The sequence below is a fragment of the Saccoglossus kowalevskii genome, chromosome 1 (genome assembly GCF_978046115.1).
Source record: "Saccoglossus kowalevskii chromosome 1, keSacKowa6.1, whole genome shotgun sequence".
NCBI lineage: Eukaryota > Metazoa > Hemichordata > Enteropneusta > Harrimaniidae > Saccoglossus > Saccoglossus kowalevskii.
The window spans coordinates 11,782,308-11,800,815 of record NC_140641.1 but is presented as its reverse complement, the minus strand read 5'-3'; the positions used below and the strand labels follow the sequence as shown (position 1 = coordinate 11,800,815).

The following is an 18,508-nucleotide window of genomic DNA, read 5'->3' as shown; positions in this document are numbered from 1 at the left end:
AAAAATACATAAAATATTAGGCGTTCAAAAGGTTAATGTAGTGAAACCATCTTGCTTGTTCACCCCACATTTATGCCAGTTGAATTTGAAACATACACTGTACTGTGCAGCAAGTCTAGGAATAGCAAGATTTAGAACTTACAGGTTACTAGACTGTTATAAATGCTCTTAGACATAGTGGAAATGAAAATGTGATGATGCATGGCTGATTTTGTACATGCTTTTTTTTTTGTTTTATTAGTAACAGCTAGTGCATGCTTCAATAATGTTTCTAGAGTGAAACAATTGTAGGTTAAACTGTGGATTTGATTGATAGACCAGTTCAGGAGACTGACTGTGATAATAATAAGTGATTAGGGAATATCAGGAGAGTGGGTTTTGTGTAGTAGCCATATGTTTTAAGTATAAGGAAGTTATAAGATCTAGGAATTTAGGTGGTGATTCGACATGTAGACTAAAACTGCAGCATCTCAAGGGGGATTTTGCAGAATTTATTTGTTTCCGTTTACTGCACAAGATAAGTATGCTAGATAGTTCAAGGTCATATGCATGTTTATTATTTTGAATGTTGTATCTATTACATGGTATTCAATTTGAGCTTATTTACACATTTCTTAGACTTTGAAATTTAATGGTTACAGAGTAGGATAGTCAGTTGATCACTTGAGATGCCCTGTTTTTGGTGCTGATCTCATTTATGGTATAGTCTTCAATAATAACAATTATTCCTGGTTAATCTTTGTATTCTGAATGTTGAACTCATTGAACTCATCAATTTGTTTTTCTCCTGAAGAAAGGAATAAATTGTTGAAAAAAAATTGAATAAGAACAAATGGCACCTGGGCAGGATTAACTATCCTGTCGTGCAATTACTTAGGTGATTATGAAGGTACAGGAGGTCAAGAATTATATATTGAATGGTGTTAACCGGTTGAAATCTTTCTCCTTTGCCCAATGGGATTTTGATCATCAGTTTTAGATAATGATAAAAGCAATTATTTTTATCATGTTATTAGAAATCAATCTACTAATGGATGTGTTTGCACTTCACAGGGGATAGAATGCGACAGCAAGGCAATAATTGTCTGAACAAGATGTTCAAGATAGATTCGTCTCAGTTTCGCAAGTACTTACGCTATATGATAGCCACTCATCCACTGCAGAACATCATGGACTTCTTACATGCTCTGCTTGGCTTCTGTGAGGATCCATCACCGCAGCCGTATGGACAAGGTAAGGAAGAAGGGACACAAATTGAAGTTAAAATGTCAAAACATTTTTAGATAAATACACTTTTCAGGAGGATAACCATTACACACATTATTTTTTTTTATTGCAAAGCTTCTTTAAACAAGATTGTGCATGATTGGCAACTAACAATTGACCAATCAGGGAGCAGCTTTTTTGTTGACATGTTTTTTCAACCTATGATATTCTTCCTTATATATATATATATATATATATATATATATATATATATATATATATATATATATATATATATATATATATATATATATATATATATATACATGTTATGTTTCTGGTCAGCATGCATACCACTCACTCATTTTTATTTTACCACTACTGATACACAGTGTCCTCTGTTGACGAATTGATGAAACCTGTAAAAATTGTGTCCTGTCAAAAATCACCTCACCTCCCAATGTTTTTGAAAATAATTTTACTAGAAACACTTTTTTTCTCATATTTGTTTGCAAAGCCTAAACAAACTCTGTCTGTCATTTTTTTATTTCTTGATAAAACAACTTGTTATATCAAATTGAATTCATTGGTGTATCAACAAAATATGTGTGTACCACAGGTGTTGTATTACACACTGTATTTTCATAATGAATATATACATATATAAATAGCTACCTATTCTAGTTATTAAGTGGATATCTGTAGGCCATATTACCATCTGGACAAGTATTTCAATCTCAGTATCATGTTGTTTTTGCAAACACAAAACAGCTGGTGAAACACACATATATTGGCACTGCAGTTGCACATGCTAATTATTACAGTCTCGTTTTTTGTTGGTTTTTTTTTTTTTGATGAGGAAGAAATATAATATAATGAAGTGCTGGAAATAAAATTCCCTGAGTTCATGTTTGTATAAACCATAGTAGCATGTCTTTTTTTTTTATAAATAGACATTGTTGCTATTATTGGAATTCAATCATGAGAAATGTTTTCATAAAATGATATCCGTTAAAAAAAAAATGTTGTTGTTGAAGATTTATAAAAAATACAGAGAAGCTGTTTGATTTAACATACTCATGCCAATCATGGTTTTCTCTTGCAACATTGTGAAAATAACATTATAATAATAACAATTAAATAAATAAACAATAGTATATCTTTAAATCATTAAATTTCTCAAACTTTCATGAAATCATCACAATATGTAGGTGAATATAAAGTACCTGTCGTATAGTGTATAACGTTTGAAGTAGAAATAACTGCAAATTCTAATGATGTCCAAATTCATTGACATCAAAGAAATTTAAAAGCCAAAGAAAATAGAAAAAATAATTGACAAATACATTTAAAATCTACAAAACAATCCACAAGAATAAACGAAACTGCACAAGTTCTCTGGTGATGAATTGAAATGTTTTGAACCAGCCACGGAGGATGAAATAATTAAAATTATAAAAAAATCGTCGTCGGTTTCGTGCGATTTGGACTGTTTACCCACTAATATATTAAAAGATGAAAAGATCCTTTCTATCCTGCTTTCACCTATAACAGATATCATAAATGAATCACTTCGCACTGGAAGTGTTCCTGAGAAAATGAAATGTGCGCTGATTAAACCTCTGCTCAAGAAAGCATCGTTGGATTCAAACATGCTGAAAAATTATCGACCGATTTCTAATTTGTCTTTTATATCTAAAGTCCTTGAACGTGTCGTTGCATCCAGAGTGAAACAACATTTAGAGAATTATTCGTTGTATGAAGAGTTTCAATCAGCGTATCGGACCGCACATAGCACTGAAACGGCTCTTTTGCGGGTCGCTAACGATGTACTATGCAGTATTGATAATTCTAAGAATTCAGTTGCTCTCGTACTTTTGGATCTTTCAGCCGCTTTTGATACTGTGAATCACAGGATTCTCATCGATAGGTTGAGATCAAATTTTGGTTTAAATGGTCTCATCATCAAATGGTTTGAGTCGTATTTGAGTAACCGCATTCAAAAAGTGAAAATTGGAAATGTATTTTCTGATATGACGTCTATATTAGAAACCGGTGTTCCACAGGGCTCCGTCTTAGGGCCATTATTGTTCTCAATGTACATGCGTCCATTGGGCGAGTTATTGCGACGTCACGGCGTAAAATATCATTTTTACGCCGATGACACACAGATTTATTTATCGGTTTCTGAAGATGATCAAATTCGCGCCCGGGTGATACTTCAGACATGTATTCAAGACGTTAGCGATTGGATGTCTTGTAATTTCCTACTTTTGAATGTGTCGAAAACTGAATTTGTGTGCATGTCGTCTCGGAGATTCTCACAAGACTCGTGTCCTTTGTCTAGTATCGCAATTGGTGAAGAATTGGTTAGTGCTTCGTCAAGTGCTAGAAACTTAGGTGTCTTGTTTGATTCGCAGCTATCTATGGAAACACACATTTCTACTATTTGTAGATCTGGATATTCCCATCTAAGAAATATTAATCGTATTCGTAAATCATTATCCCAATCTGATACTGAAAAGTTGGTACATGCATTCATATCTTCTCGCTTAGACAGCTGTAATTCATTATTGTCTGGTCTCCCTGTAACTAAGATAAAACCTCTTATTCGTGTACAAAATGCAGCAGCCCGCCTTGTCACTCGTGCTCGAAAATATGACCACATTACAGACATTTTTATTAAACTTCATTGGTTACCAGTTGTACAAAGAATCAATTTCAAATTACTTTTACTAGTGTACAAATCTTTGTATGGTTTTGCCCCAAATTATCTATGTGAATTAATCGAATTTTATGTACCTAGTCGTAGTTTAAGATCTGAATCAAAGTTTCTTATTAAAACTCGTCAGGTGTGTAGTAAAAAGTCCAAGGTGTTATACAAAGACCGTGCTTTTGAAAATTTAGGTCCTAAACTTTTTAATGAATTACCTCTGTCTGTTCGTTCTAGTCCTTCAGTAGACATTTTTAAATCCAGACTGAAAACGCACTTATTTAAATGTGCTTTTAATATTTGACTGATTGTTTATTGTATCAGCGCCTTTGATCTTCATATGTTGGAATTGTTGCGCTTAATTAAATAAAGTTATTATTATTATTATTATTATTAAACTACCCGACACAACATAGTAAAATCAGTAAGAGAAAGATATATGGTCCTAAGGCAAACATAAAGTGATGACAGGTGTTTCAAAAAGAGTGAGCACATCCTGTTACCTACATCGTACATTCCTTTTATTAAATCAACAGCTTAATTACATTTTATTGTTACAGTAGTCATCATTGATATCATATTATTGTGGTTATACAGATGAGTGAGTTGGAATGTCGCCATAGTAACATGTAACATAGTAACATTTAATACTTCACTTGTTTCAAGTTAAATTTAAATTATTATAGTCATATTTTAAATTGCAACTATTCCCCAAGACACACAGCTCTAATGATGCATATTAATACAATGGATAATCAGGACATTTGAGTTATATATTTACAGGTGCATAAGAGACATCATTAATCATACCAAAAACAATACAATTTTAAATTAGCATTCTGTGCAAAGCCATCACTGCGTTCATTCAAAATGGAATATAATAAATAATTCACTTTGAATGCATTCCAGCTTATGTCACATTTGAACACTTTCCTTTGTTTTTATCGGATGCAAAAACAGTATATAGCATGTGACGGGAATGGAATTCACCCTAACACATTTTGTTGCCATTTTGGTTATATTTATCAAATAATCATTACAAGCAGGAAACAGATTTTGAATATTAATGTTATTACAAGAATACCAAGTATGCATTCATGACATAAATTTAGATACATGTACATGTAAAAGGATTTGTGACCTTTAGGGGTCATGCAGTCTTGAGTACCAGGATGTGTGACCTTTAGGGGTCATGCAGTCTTAAGTACCAGGATGTGTGAATTTTAGGGGGTCACTTATAAGTACCAGGATGTGTGACCTTTAGGGGTCAGTCATAAGTAACAGGATGTGTTATATTATAGTGGTCAGTCTCAAAGCCAATTTCACCTACCATTACTTTTTCTAGTTGAATGTACTGCTACTCAGAATGTGAAAAAAAACTACATTTCTATCCTTAAAAATTATATTTGCATTTCAATGTATTTGTTTTCAGTATTAATCTCCTAGCTTTTGCTAGCTTATGTTAACTTGTATTAGAGTATTTACTAGTTATTTATATGTATTTATTTATTTTTCTGCTTTCTCCTCATTTTTGCATGGTGCATTGTCTGTAAGTGTAATATTTTTTATTTTTTTTGTTTATATTATTTTATTTTTTATGTCTTGAATTTGAATATTAACTTTGGCTGAAATAGGAAACAATTTGTATGATAATTATAACAACTTGCACTATGGTATTCATTATACATGTTCTGGATAAACAGTGTCCATTTGATATCTATATATCTATATATATATATATATCAATATATCAACAATTCTTCATTTGATTTATTATTTCATGCATAATAAATAAACTAATTTGCATTATTACATATTCCCACTGTATCAATTTTTAGTTTCCATGTTAGCCCTTTGAATTCTGTTGTCAGATTTTGTCACATTTCACAAAATAGACCTTCATTATTACCAGTAGACCTACTATATATATGTAGTGGGAAACTTTGAATGGGTTTTTGATTCCCCCTGTCCGATAACATGCCTGGACCAATTTTGTACTAAGTTAATACAAATACATGTGGTGTACTTATGCATGATGATTTAATTATTTTTTCATTGACCTTTGACCAAATGGCAGCAATATTTGTCTCTTAACACCATAAATTAACATTTGAATGTGTTCCTGTCAACCATTTTTCAGGCATATCTGGGCCGACTTTATTCAAACAGACATCACTCATAGTGGGTTATACTGATACACATAATTTTGACTGATTGGCGGCCATTTTCATAAAAAATTATAAAATGTCATTTAAAATTTCTAGAATTTCAAATTTAATTGGTATGAAAAACATAGTTTTGTTTTGTGATTTAATTCAGTAAGTCCAACTGGCGGCCATGTTGGTTTTGATTTTGTATGTACTTAATCATTTCTCGGTCATACATGTACTTTAACAAATTTTGATTTTGTGTTCAATTCTAAATTTCTACCAAATACAAACAGGGACTATAGCATTGATGAAATAATAGATCAATATCTGTAGCCAATGAATATAGCTCGTTACTATGGTGATACCAACAATTGCATTTCTCATTTCTTGTGATTTTCAAAAAGACAATTTGCATAAAAATATAATGTTATAATCATACTTATATAGTATTTTGTATCAATTTGTTATTGCCTTATTTGGCAGCTGTGACTGGTGGACCGAATGAAGGTATTGCGCGAGGTGGATTTGCAACCAATTTTGGCAGCGGTGTCGGCGGCTCGGGAGTGAAAGGTATTGAAGGTACCGTAGTGGGATGCATCTTCAAAGGATTGGTATCAAGATTTATGGAGAGCAAAGATGAAATTTACAGTCCAGAAAATTTGGTAAGATAAAAATTACCGGTAGTGTTTATTAGCAGTATGAAAGCATTTATAGATAATGTTCCCAGTCAGTGAAAAGTTATCTCCTGATATTGCTTTTTTGTACAGTTGTTAATACCCAGGGTGGCCTCCCGGGTTACTCGCTATTGATTTGTATTGGTCGTACTTTACCAACAATTGATATTCGTGTATTATAGAAATAAATCAGACATTCATACTTTTCTTATTGAAAGTTACATGCAAGACTGCTGAATACTCTTTCACCAAACCAAGCTTTCAAATTATTCAGGGAGTGTGAAAATATTGTAATAAAGGACTTTAGCATTAAACAAAGAAGATTACAAACTTTGATAATACACTGGATTTTTGGAAGACAAAAGTGGCGTTCATGTCTCAACACTTTCAAAACTTGTGTGTGTAATCGTTATTTTTTTGCAATGCTACATCATCGTGAAAAAATTATTATTAACAATTATTATTGTCATCATATGCGTATCGTTTTCCATGTTAGGGTTAGATACAGATCGACGAATGAATGATTTTGGCACAAGCCTAGTGGGTCCCAATGTGGGTCTCGACTAACGTGAACGCAACTGCTGTAATTACTCTCCAAACATGAAGGATTACAAATTTCGACATGTGCCTAGATCCCTTAGATGGTCTAAGGGTCAAAGGTCAAAATGTTAAAATGTTACTTCTAACCCAATAGAAAGCTTTATTCAACCTTAATTTGAGGCCAAAATTCTTTTTCAACGAAAGGTTTTGCAATGCATGTAATATATTCTACAGATTTATGAAAATGAAAAAAAAAAAATAGTAAAACACATTTAAATTGTGCATGAACGTTATGAACACCATAATTTTTTCTATTTTTATGAATTTTTCTGTAATTCTGTAACCAAACGAACATTATTTTCCATTGCCGACAGGTCGTCTAGGTGATTTATTTTTTTTAAAATGTGGGAAATTTATGCATGTTTATTTTCGGAAAGTTGACAAAAGTTAACTTTTACATTGCAAGGGTTAAAATAGTACAGATTATTCACATAGACTCTCACAATGTATACACCAGATGTAAAAATAGTACAGATTATTCACATATTATAGACTCTCACAATGTATACACCAGATGTAAAAACAAGTAGTTTAAATTAAATGCATCAATTTATTTGGTTGAATATTTACAGAGTTTACATGGAGAGATTAGGCAATTACTACAGTACGTGAAGGAAGCGCATGGCGGCGTGTTTAGAAGAGTGGCTCTTAGCGGAATGTTAGACTCTGCAGACAAAGGTGAAAAGGAGGCCAAAGAAAAGGAAATGAAACAGAAAGCAAAGAAGCCCAGTATAATGTGAGTTTGTTTACCCAAACATCTTTTTTCTCAGGGTGATTCTATTTGCCTTGAAGGAGCAAAAGATTGTTTTAGTTAGTGTCTGCTATGTCTGATCTGTGTAGTACATAGTGAACATTTGTTTCATTTTGAAATGAACATTTCATTAGGTATTCAATTGTTAGTTTTTTCTAATGCTTTGAGATTGAAGCATTGGTTGTTGTGATAATTGATTATTTCATTGCCATTATCTACCTATTAAAGTACTAACCTGCCACTGGCAGAGCCATTTCCACCAATCAAGTAAAAGGAATCAAATTTCTATTCTCTATGCATGGAACACATGGAACTGCCTGGAACTTTATTATGTTGTTTGATTAGTAGTGAAGGTTGCATTGAATGTATTTCACTTTTGCCATCAGAATCAACACTGATACTATAAAAATAACAATATCAATGGAGGATTAATAGCAAATTTTTTATTGTAGACATGTTAGAAGTTGATTGGAACATGAAAAAACGCACTTTTTCTACATGGTTCTTAGTTCACTCACGCTTTGCGCTTGTGATTTCAAAATGTTTCAAAGTGTTTCATGTGCTAACCTGCACATGGTGCAGGTACATGTTTTTTCATATCTACCTCATGAGGGCGCTATACTGCATTATTATATTATTTTAATTTGTTCATGATCCTTTAGTTTCTAACAAAATATTTACAATACTGAAGAAATTAACTATGATTCTTATGTACGTCTCTCTATGCAGTCGTAGAAATTCAGCAAGTAGTGAAAGCGGAGATGAAGAAAAAGTGCGAAAACCAAATCGCTTTCGCCGGTCACAGTCAATGATTAATGAGGAGACTACAAGTCCCAGCTCAAGGTCCAGAAGAAGTATATTTCGCCGAAAGTTTCGAAAACCTACCGCTAGCACCAGTTCTGAGGATTCATTTGACCCTGGCGGAAAGTTACGTTCTGTAAAATCTGATCTGGGATGCGTAAGTGAAGAAGAGAAATCCGACTCTGGTGGGAAAAGGAAATTCAGCGTCTTCCAAATCGGTAATTATTAATGATTATTATTAATTGAGATAAAAAATAAGTAATGTTTCCGTCAACTTTTTTTTTAAATAGATTAGAAAACTATGTCTCTAACTACGGCTGATCAATTACCTATGCAAATTGTGTTCTAAGAGCAGCAACCAATCAAATCTATTGTTTCAAACTGCACTCACTAGTATGCTCTAAATGATTAACAAATCTCATCAGTGGTGATCTAAAAAATGATCTACATTTGATTGTTATCTGGTGATCTTAAAAAAATTATCTACATTTGATTTTAATTAGTGGTGATCTTAAAAATTATTTACATTTGATTGTACCCAGTGGTGATCTTAAAAAAATATCAACATTTTATTGTAATCTGCGGATCTTAAAAAATGGTCTACTATTGATTGCGATCAGTGGTGATTCAAAAAATTATCTACATTTGATTGTAATCAGGGGTGATCATATATAAAAAAAATTATTAATCAGATTGGTAAATACCAAAAAATAAGCGCGAGTTTAGTGTTTTTGGTTTACATTAACTTCTAAAATGTTATATGACCTTTTTGTAAATTTGGATGTTGTTGATTAATATTCATATGTCATTATCATCTATTGAAAATGACATGAATTATATACCGGTATAAACTTAAAGGGGAATTTTCCAAGCCAAGGGATTGCACAAAAGAATCATGGGACACTATTGTTTATGTTGTTTATGTTAATCTATCTTTTGTTATCCATTGTAATTTTAATCCAGAAAGTAAATTTGTTGTGAGATTAGTGCCCCTTTATGTATATTAATTTCAACCTTAGATACCATTGTTACCAACCAATCTCTATAAAATGTAGTGAATGTGACCTTACATAACTATACAGAATGTAAAACTCTATAATCAGTCAAGAATTCCTGGCTTAAAATTAACACAAAGCATGTGGGTGTCAGTAGGGCAACCTTATTTACTTTTTCTCTCTCTCTCTCTCTTTCTCTCTTTCTTAAAATTCAATATTAACAAAATCACATTACATTTTTATGAAGATGTGCCACAATTAAAAGCTGTCTGTATGGTTCAAAATAAACAGAAAAATTTTAAAAAATGGGAATAAAATTATTTGCAGGGTAATTTTTTGACTACTTCTTGAAAACTACAAGTCTGCTTTGAGACTTTTTGACAGCTCAAACTAAATTTTATGGTAGTCTGGCTACTGTAATTCAAACCTGTTTTCTCCTTCATCTATTCATGTAATTTAAACACACTACTTTATTAGCTGTCTTTATAAGTAGTTGAATGTTTTTGCTTATTCCTTGTAAATTTGCATATAAATTGCTGATTATTGTCAGATGAATAATTTAATATTTATTACTTCCCCTGTTTTATTTGTCATGCTTTTCATACATACTATAAAATACAATATCACACATGGCCTACTTCTATGGCAAATCTGAAATCATCTTTAATGAAATAAAATTGTCCTCATTTTCTTCAATATTCAATTTTGATCAATATCTGTCACTAATAAGTCCATTCAGAACAAAATTAACAATTTGAAAAAAAGTACTAACATTTTGGCGGGAAAAACTACTGTGTACAATAGGTAAAGACATGGAAATTGCATCTGCATAAATCCCCACAACAAATTGAGAACTTTTTAAGCAACCAAAATGTATAATTTATATTATGTAAATACATGAAATTATATTGAATCAGTGTTGATATGCTGATTTTTTCAGTTTCAAAAGCTGTTGTTTCTACTGGAATAGATTTTGTTCAGGTATGATTGCATTCTGAAAACACAGTTGGAATGATAATTTAAAATATTATACTGTAAAGTTTTTTTTTAATTTACCTGCAATTTTTGCCTGAAATACTTTTTGGGTGTTTTGTAAGGAATTCATTTTCACCGAGTTGAATGTAAAAATATGAAAAAAAGATTTTATTTTCACATCACTTAACTTCAGTGAAAAAAGCTGAAATAAATTGCAAAGGAAATAAATATAATATTATATGTCTGTTCTCAGATTAGTTTCTGCTGTGAACAGTATTGAAGGCCATTCCATTTCATAGATAAATATGGAGCAAATACATACCCACATATGGCGCCTGACAAGCTCATTGAATCCAATTTTTATTGATAGTATTTTTTGTCCAAAAATGCATCTGGCTTCTTTCATTACAATAATGATGACATCAGAACCTCTCATTTATAAACATTTATTTGTCTTTCATGGCTTGACGCTAATTGTTCAAGTAAAATGCACCATGGGATTCCTCGTGGAGTATGAATCTAAATATAAATAACATTTTACAATTTTCCCTCTTTTGTAATATTATCGGGGTATAATCACCCTCACACATAAAAACATTGTTTCAATTCTATGTTACCTTAAATAGAACCATAGGTCACCATGGTAATGGTTGCAATAGTCTTGTTGTTTACTATAGTGATATTTGCTATAATCTTCCTCTTTAAGTTACTATGTAGATAGATGATGTACATTAGTTAATACCATATGATATGGTTCTATAATCTTTTAGTTTAATATGGTGGTGATTGCTAGCATTCCATTGTTCCATTCCATTCTGTTTGTTACCAGTGTATCAGTTTTAGCCTTTTGAATGCATTGTCAAATATTATCATCTTTCACAAAATAATTGTTTTCCATATATTTTTAAAATTTTTGATTAAGACCTGTAGCTAATTAAAAATTATGTCCATCTGATTTAAAATTAATAAAAGTTACATCATAATTTGATTTTGCACGCTTATTATTTGGCATATTTTCTCTGAAGTAAATTAAAAACTTTTTTTATATCTGTTAGCGATTTGCTTTGTTTAAGAATAGAAAATTGAGAAAAAAAATCGTGCAACAGTAAGGTCTTAGTCAGAACATTTTATTTGTTAAGTCATATCTGTTGATCCATACCCCTGAAGACTTTTATCATTGTAGACTGCCTACACCTCTAGACTGTCTATCCCCATAGACTGATATCCCTAGAATGCCCTGAAGACTGTCTACTACTGTAGTAGCATGTGCATGACATTATTGATGGCTAGAGCTCGAATGCATTTTCTGCGTTTCTTGTAAGCTCACGCAGTTACCACATGGAGACACAAAACTTTACGAGCAGATGATGAGTCCATGCGAGAAGGCAGCGAGTTGAGTGATGACCAACACGCCTCATCAGAAAGAAGAGGTTCCAGCAGGAAGGTGGGATTTCTAAACATTCAGCAACAGTACAAAAAAATAAAAATGTGTCATTTTGGAAGAAATTTGGTTTGATTTGAACGATGAACGAATTTTAAAAATTCCTGAGCTGAATGTGTTTCTTAATTTTATATGATTAGAAGTAGGTATCTGGTAAGTACATCTACTTTTTGTGTATATAGTGACTAATTGTCGCACTGCATTTTTCACATCCAGATCACTGTAACTCACAACCAGATCATTGTAACTCACACCCAAATCACTGTAACTCACAACCAAATCACTGAAACTCACACTCAGATTACTAATGCATGCTCAAATCATTGTTCTCAGCTCTCACTGTAACTAACACTCAGTTCTCTCAGTGACTCACACTTAACTCATCAGTCACTCATTGTAACTTACTCAGATTATTCACTCACTCACACTCACTCTAACACCTTAGTTCACTTACTGAGTTGCACTCAAATCACTCACTGTAACTCATCAGATTACTCACTGTAACTCACAACATGATCACTTTAACTCACGTCCCGAACACTGTTACTTACTTACGTTCAGAGCATTAATGCATGGTCAAATCATTGTTCTCAGCTCACTCACTGTAACAACTCAGTTCACTCAATGTAACTCACTCACACTCACTGTAACTCATCAGATCACACACTGTAACTCACAATCAAATCCCTCAAATTGACTCATGCTTCGATCACTCACTTTAACTTACACTATGAGATCACAACTTATACTCTACATTGCGCAACTCACTGTAAATAACTCTAGCTCAGATAATTCACTGACTCGCACTCAGTTCTCTCTACATTGGGCAACTCACTATAAGATCACTGTAAACTCACTATAAGATCACTGTAACTCACCATAATTTACACTCACTGTAACATCCAGTCAGATCACTCACACTCAAATCACAAACACAACACTCTAACATACGTCCCTGCAGTGCAATCTACAATGTTTAATTTTGAAACCTACATTAATCCAACTCATTGTTCCACGCCAGGTGTTAATTCGACCCGGTGAGTCAACGCTGAGTGCTGGCTTCAGTCAACACAGAAAAAGTAAAAGAATGGATGAACATCCTCTTTTTCTGAAGTTCAGAAAATGGGGCCGAAAAGATATCAGTTATGAAGAGAAAAATGGTATGTATAAAACTAATATTTAAGTTGCCTTGAAAACAAACTTTATTTTCTTGAGGTTTTCTTCCAGGCCTTGTGTCACCAGATGCTAAATAAATTTAATCCTTTTGACAAATAAAAACTTCACAGTATGTTGTGTGATGTTCTTTGTATGAAATTAATGTCGTTTTGCCCTTGTTGATAAATTTATTATTTATTTTAAAGGGCAATGCTCATCATGGAATACACAATTGTATGTAAACAAACAATCTACATACTGTATTTTAAAGGTGTTGTACAGGACGAATATCAAACATGAAACAATGACCACTGTTTTTCAACTAATTTGAAAATAAACCAATATTTATTACAATATTCATAATATGTTGTATACCAGTAAAGTAAATTATGTATTATCACTATTAAACAAATGTCTTCAGATTCTAGCCGCAGAAGTTCTATCGATGATCTTCAAGATTATGCAGAGCCGATTCGTTTTCGTGAGAAGAAACTTGTGAACAAGGCTGCCATAAAATCTGGAATGTTGCGCTTTGCATTTATGTTAGATTGCTGTAATCCTGGTACAGTACCAGATCCAGAACTCCTGGCTGCAGCTTTAGACTTGGTAAGTGAGTTTAACATTCACCCCTTGTGTTGTCTTTGGAAGAAATTGCCTAGCAACCAGTTAAACCAGTTACAGGCCCTGTCAGCAACATCTATGATTTTTATTATCAATCTTTTGTCCTCCATTGTATTTGTGCATATGTAATTGTCTTCTATTATTCTTCTGAATATGCTTTTGTTTTCCATTGTTTCTGTGCATATATTTTTGAAACTTTGTACGTGGTGGTCTGGGAAAATCTGTAGAGCTGATTTTAGCTGAAACCCATACTCCCTAATCTTCTAATTTGCATAATAATTGTGATTTTCGAAATACTGCTTTATAGGAAGCACCAGTAGTATCTAGGGCGGCTCTTTTTATGGAGTGTGCTTTCTTTGTCCATCGATGCAACAAAGGGGATTGGCCTGAGTGGATGCGAGGCTCAAACTGTAAAGTGGATTTCCGTCTGCGAGCAGGCAGCCATAGCAGGCCATATTCAGGTCACAGAAGACATATCACATTGCAGCGGAATGCTGCCAGGATGTTTTATCTATGGGGAGAGGTATTGTAGACATCTTTCCTATTATGAATAATTCAAGTGGCAGTTTTGTAACTTTTTCAAATTTTTGTTTTAAAGGATACAAAATATCACTTTACGTGTATGTTGTAAATACTGTGAATATTGTTGATGTTGATGCCATGAGCATAGTTTGCATTTAGTTTTAAATATATTATTAAAACAAAGCAGAAGAAGAAATTTATAATTACGTTAATGTCATTATATTTGTACATGTACATTTGTAATAATGCTCATAGTGACTGATTTTCAGCAAGGGAAATTGCATCCATATTTTTTTATACAGGCTATTTCTGCCAGACTTGAAGAGATAGAGAGGATAGAAGCCAAAGAGGCAGTTTCCATGGTAACATTGATAAGAGATCCTGCTGTTAAGAAACAACTCAGGCAAGAAGATGATGAAGAAGATTTCCTGGATGAAGGTAAAGTACTGATGTTATGGCAACTGATAAACTGTTTTTAATGATCTCCTTGAGTTCATCGATAGATTACATCAAAGAATTAATTTGAATTGGAAACATTTTTAAGAGCTGTTTTTATTATATCAGTTACATGTTTGTTGAGTATGAAACAATGGATTAGTGTCTACAACACGTGTAACACATGTTTGTGCATATTGCAGGTTCTTTAATTTGGAATGTTTAGTGCACGGAGGACCTAACGTGTTATGTTTCTATTGTAACATCTTTATAAAGTTTCAGCACAACTATCAACAAAACAAGTTTAGTAAAAGTTTTGAGATAAAATGGGAAAAGCAAGTTTTTGACACCTGTTTATTGCCCTTGTATTGGGTTGGTGGAAAATTAGGGATTTCTGACGGCTATGCATGCAAGTAATATACAATGATATTGTTCAACTCTCTTTAACTAATTCTTCTATTTGTCTCACTAGCAACGGTCAATGAGAGTGGAAACAGTTGTCCACATGCGCTAAAAATGGTAGCAGCTCAACTGTTACTAGAAATAACTACTTTCATGAGAGAAACATATCAATTTTTGCCAAAACCTAGACGATTTGACCGTGGATTTTCAGACCGTCAAGATGGAATTTCAGGACACACTAGGCATTATAGTATATTATTGTCTGGTAGATCTGGCACTGATGCCTCAAGCCATTCTGATCAAGTGCCGAGGGCACGCCGATTTGATCTTGCATTTTCTGACAAAGTAGAAACTAGTGGACCAGTAAGACATTGCAGTATAACATCACCGTCAAGACCTTACAGCGATGTACCCAGTATGGCGTCACCTAGCCCGTCGGCTGCTCGACATAGTCTAGCTACATTATTAGTGGATATCCCTGCAGGTAGGTTTGCCGTGAACCACCATCGCTTTTGTATGAAATCGATATCTGCTTGGTGTGCAAACAAGGTCCTTGTGATCAAGAGTTTTATCACCAGACCCTTTAGGATGATAGCAATTATTCTAACTCCCTAGGCACATTACTATTCACACTATAGACTGATATCTACAACGTATATTTCACTTTGCTGATTGCTACCAGCTATATGTTATAACTGTAAATTACACAGTTTGAATAATACTGCATATATCATTCTATTAACAAATCTTTTATTTTAGGTAAACTATCTCTATGATGTTTTCCTCTAGTGTTTTTTCTTCTTTTATCCAAGGCTGTGACTACATTGTATACTACTATTTTGAACAGCACAATGTGTGTATATGTTTATGTTTATATGCAAAATGTTTGTTGTATTCTGTACTGCAATTAGAAACACTACCAATATACATTTATATACTACTAACACCGCGATCAATTACAATTCTTTGGCAAAAATATACCTGCCTTGTCTGTCCAGCACAGCAATATAATATTGATAACAATTTTGGACAAAAACAAAAAAATTTATTGTTAAATTTGTCAGTGAAAAAAAAAAAGTGTTAAATATGTTAATATCATGCTAATTGGATATATTTCTTTTGCCTTGTGTTCATTTGCATGAAATTTATGCTGGTGAGTAACAAAATCCCATGTTGCCATGGTTACCAATGATGTCACTCGTCAATTTCACCCTTTCTTTCTCACTGCAGCAGCTGCAAGACCGAAATCACCCCCTCCTGTTTCACATGCATATCCTCGCATTTCATATCATAGTTTTCTTTCATCTCAAAAGTGATCGTTAATGCACAATACACGTAGGATGCGCAAACATTGAGACCTGGCCCAAATTGTGGAAATATCTCACAGTCACTAGTTGTGCACCCTCTCCGTCCCACTCTGAGATAATAGTTAGTTTAGTTTAATTACTATAACTACAGTCTGCATGCAAGAGATCTCTTACAAATCAGATATCCAATTTTAGACAAATAATTGTGTTAAACTGTTACAATGTGTCTGTAGTTGTCTTTGTCTGTGTTGCCTGATTTTTGTATATCTTATTTTTTCAAAATCGTGAAAAAATATCTTAAGAAAAAACTCCTTCCTTTACTATAGTGTCATTGATTAAGATCCCTCCCCCTTTCGATAAACAACATCTTGCATGCATGTATCCATCACTGATGGGAGCGGGAGGTGTGAATACATTCGACAAGCATTTACACAATTTCCATTGATATCGTTTCCATGGAAATTTGTCATCTTTTATTTTTTTTTGTTTTTTCGTCACATACTGGAACAACTGCACAAAACACTACATTCTCACACTGTTCCTGATATCCCAGAAAATTTTACCAAAAATATATATATAATTAGGGCTGTGAGAATCTCTGAGAATTTTCCAGCAATCCACATCTCACCACACGCAGCTATTGTGAAAAAAGAAATCATTTGTTAGCTTTAGCTGCTTGCCTAGTTTATTTTTTACTACATCAGTGTTAAATGGTGGAGTCTGTCATTTTTGAAATTAGACGCTAAGGTAGCTTAAGCTTTGCATTGTTGCTTTGCACTGTAATAATTATAAAAGTTGCCTTTGCAGAACTTGACAACTTTATTAACACAAAATAATAATAATCTGATTAAGTCGAAATTCAAATAATGTACCCCCCAAAGTAAGACTTCCTAGGTTGTTCATAAATGACTGCTATCTAATTTACTTTTTCTGTAGCTGGTATATATGTATTGATGTCTGAACATTTTATGAGTCACCTAGGGAAACATTGCTTTGGGTGTACATAAGTAACCATTTTTTTTCACAAAATGGTTCTTTTTCTACTCAGATCTTTAAAGTGTATATTGATTTTATGCCATGTGTTCATTAAGATATATTTTAACTTGCATACAGTCTTGTTTATTCATGAAGACTTATATGTTATAGATACCAAGTTAGTTTAACACATCCAAGTAAATTTTTTCCACCAGACCACCTAGGTCTGTATAGTTTTACTCTAGACTTTCTAAGCATGCTAACATTTCAAATAAACTCCTTAGTCCGACAGAATATCTATAAAAACAGGCTGCATAAAAGTTCAAATGTATATCTGAATGTTGTGATCTGAGAATAAATTACACCTGAGTGAAAGTTTAAGTTTACTTGACAGTTCTGCAAAGGCTACACTGAATGATTTCTGTACCATTTTGGTTGATTGGCAGTTGACAGGATTTGTATCAGAACAAAATATTTATAGATTTACTGAACAAAATTACTAAAAGAGACTAGGACAAGGTGTTTGAACATACATTTCACGAATACGTTTGAACATACATTTTACGAATACTATTTTTACAGATAATATTTTATCATTATAACATACCAGTACAAATGCTGTCACGTCTGTTCAAAAATGGTTACACGCCAAGTTTGTTTGATAATAGAGGGGAGAGGATAATGTCTTCATACACCACAATCACCGCATTACATCGTTATCATACCATATAAGGGTCAATTCATTATCAACCAATGATAAGCCTGTATTGGTGGCAATAAATGGG

At 33.0% G+C, this 18,508-nt stretch overlaps 1 protein-coding gene and 1 long non-coding RNA gene across 2 annotated transcripts in view; one reads left to right on the top strand and one right to left on the bottom strand.

Annotated features, from left to right (window-relative positions):
- The window catches only part of LOC100374775 (protein unc-80 homolog), a 125,908-nt gene that overhangs the window by 63,482 nt on the left and 43,918 nt on the right, over nt 1–18,508 (top strand). The window contains exons 5-14 of the mRNA XM_085498737.1: nt 1,054–1,233; nt 6,553–6,731; nt 7,916–8,079; nt 8,824–9,113; nt 12,188–12,309; nt 13,328–13,466; nt 13,883–14,067; nt 14,390–14,605; nt 14,907–15,042; nt 15,512–15,925. Of these exons, the coding sequence (XP_085354863.1) occupies nt 1,054–1,233; nt 6,553–6,731; nt 7,916–8,079; nt 8,824–9,113; nt 12,188–12,309; nt 13,328–13,466; nt 13,883–14,067; nt 14,390–14,605; nt 14,907–15,042; nt 15,512–15,925 (2,025 nt within the window). The remainder of the gene's footprint in view (nt 1–1,053; nt 1,234–6,552; nt 6,732–7,915; nt 8,080–8,823; nt 9,114–12,187; nt 12,310–13,327; nt 13,467–13,882; nt 14,068–14,389; nt 14,606–14,906; nt 15,043–15,511; nt 15,926–18,508) is intronic.
- On the bottom strand, nt 535–1,210 carry LOC146750361 (uncharacterized). The gene is made up of 2 exons (XR_014929387.1): nt 1,135–1,210; nt 535–787 (listed from the first exon to the last, which is right to left on the bottom strand). It is a non-coding gene; the product is annotated as an uncharacterized LOC146750361 (long non-coding RNA).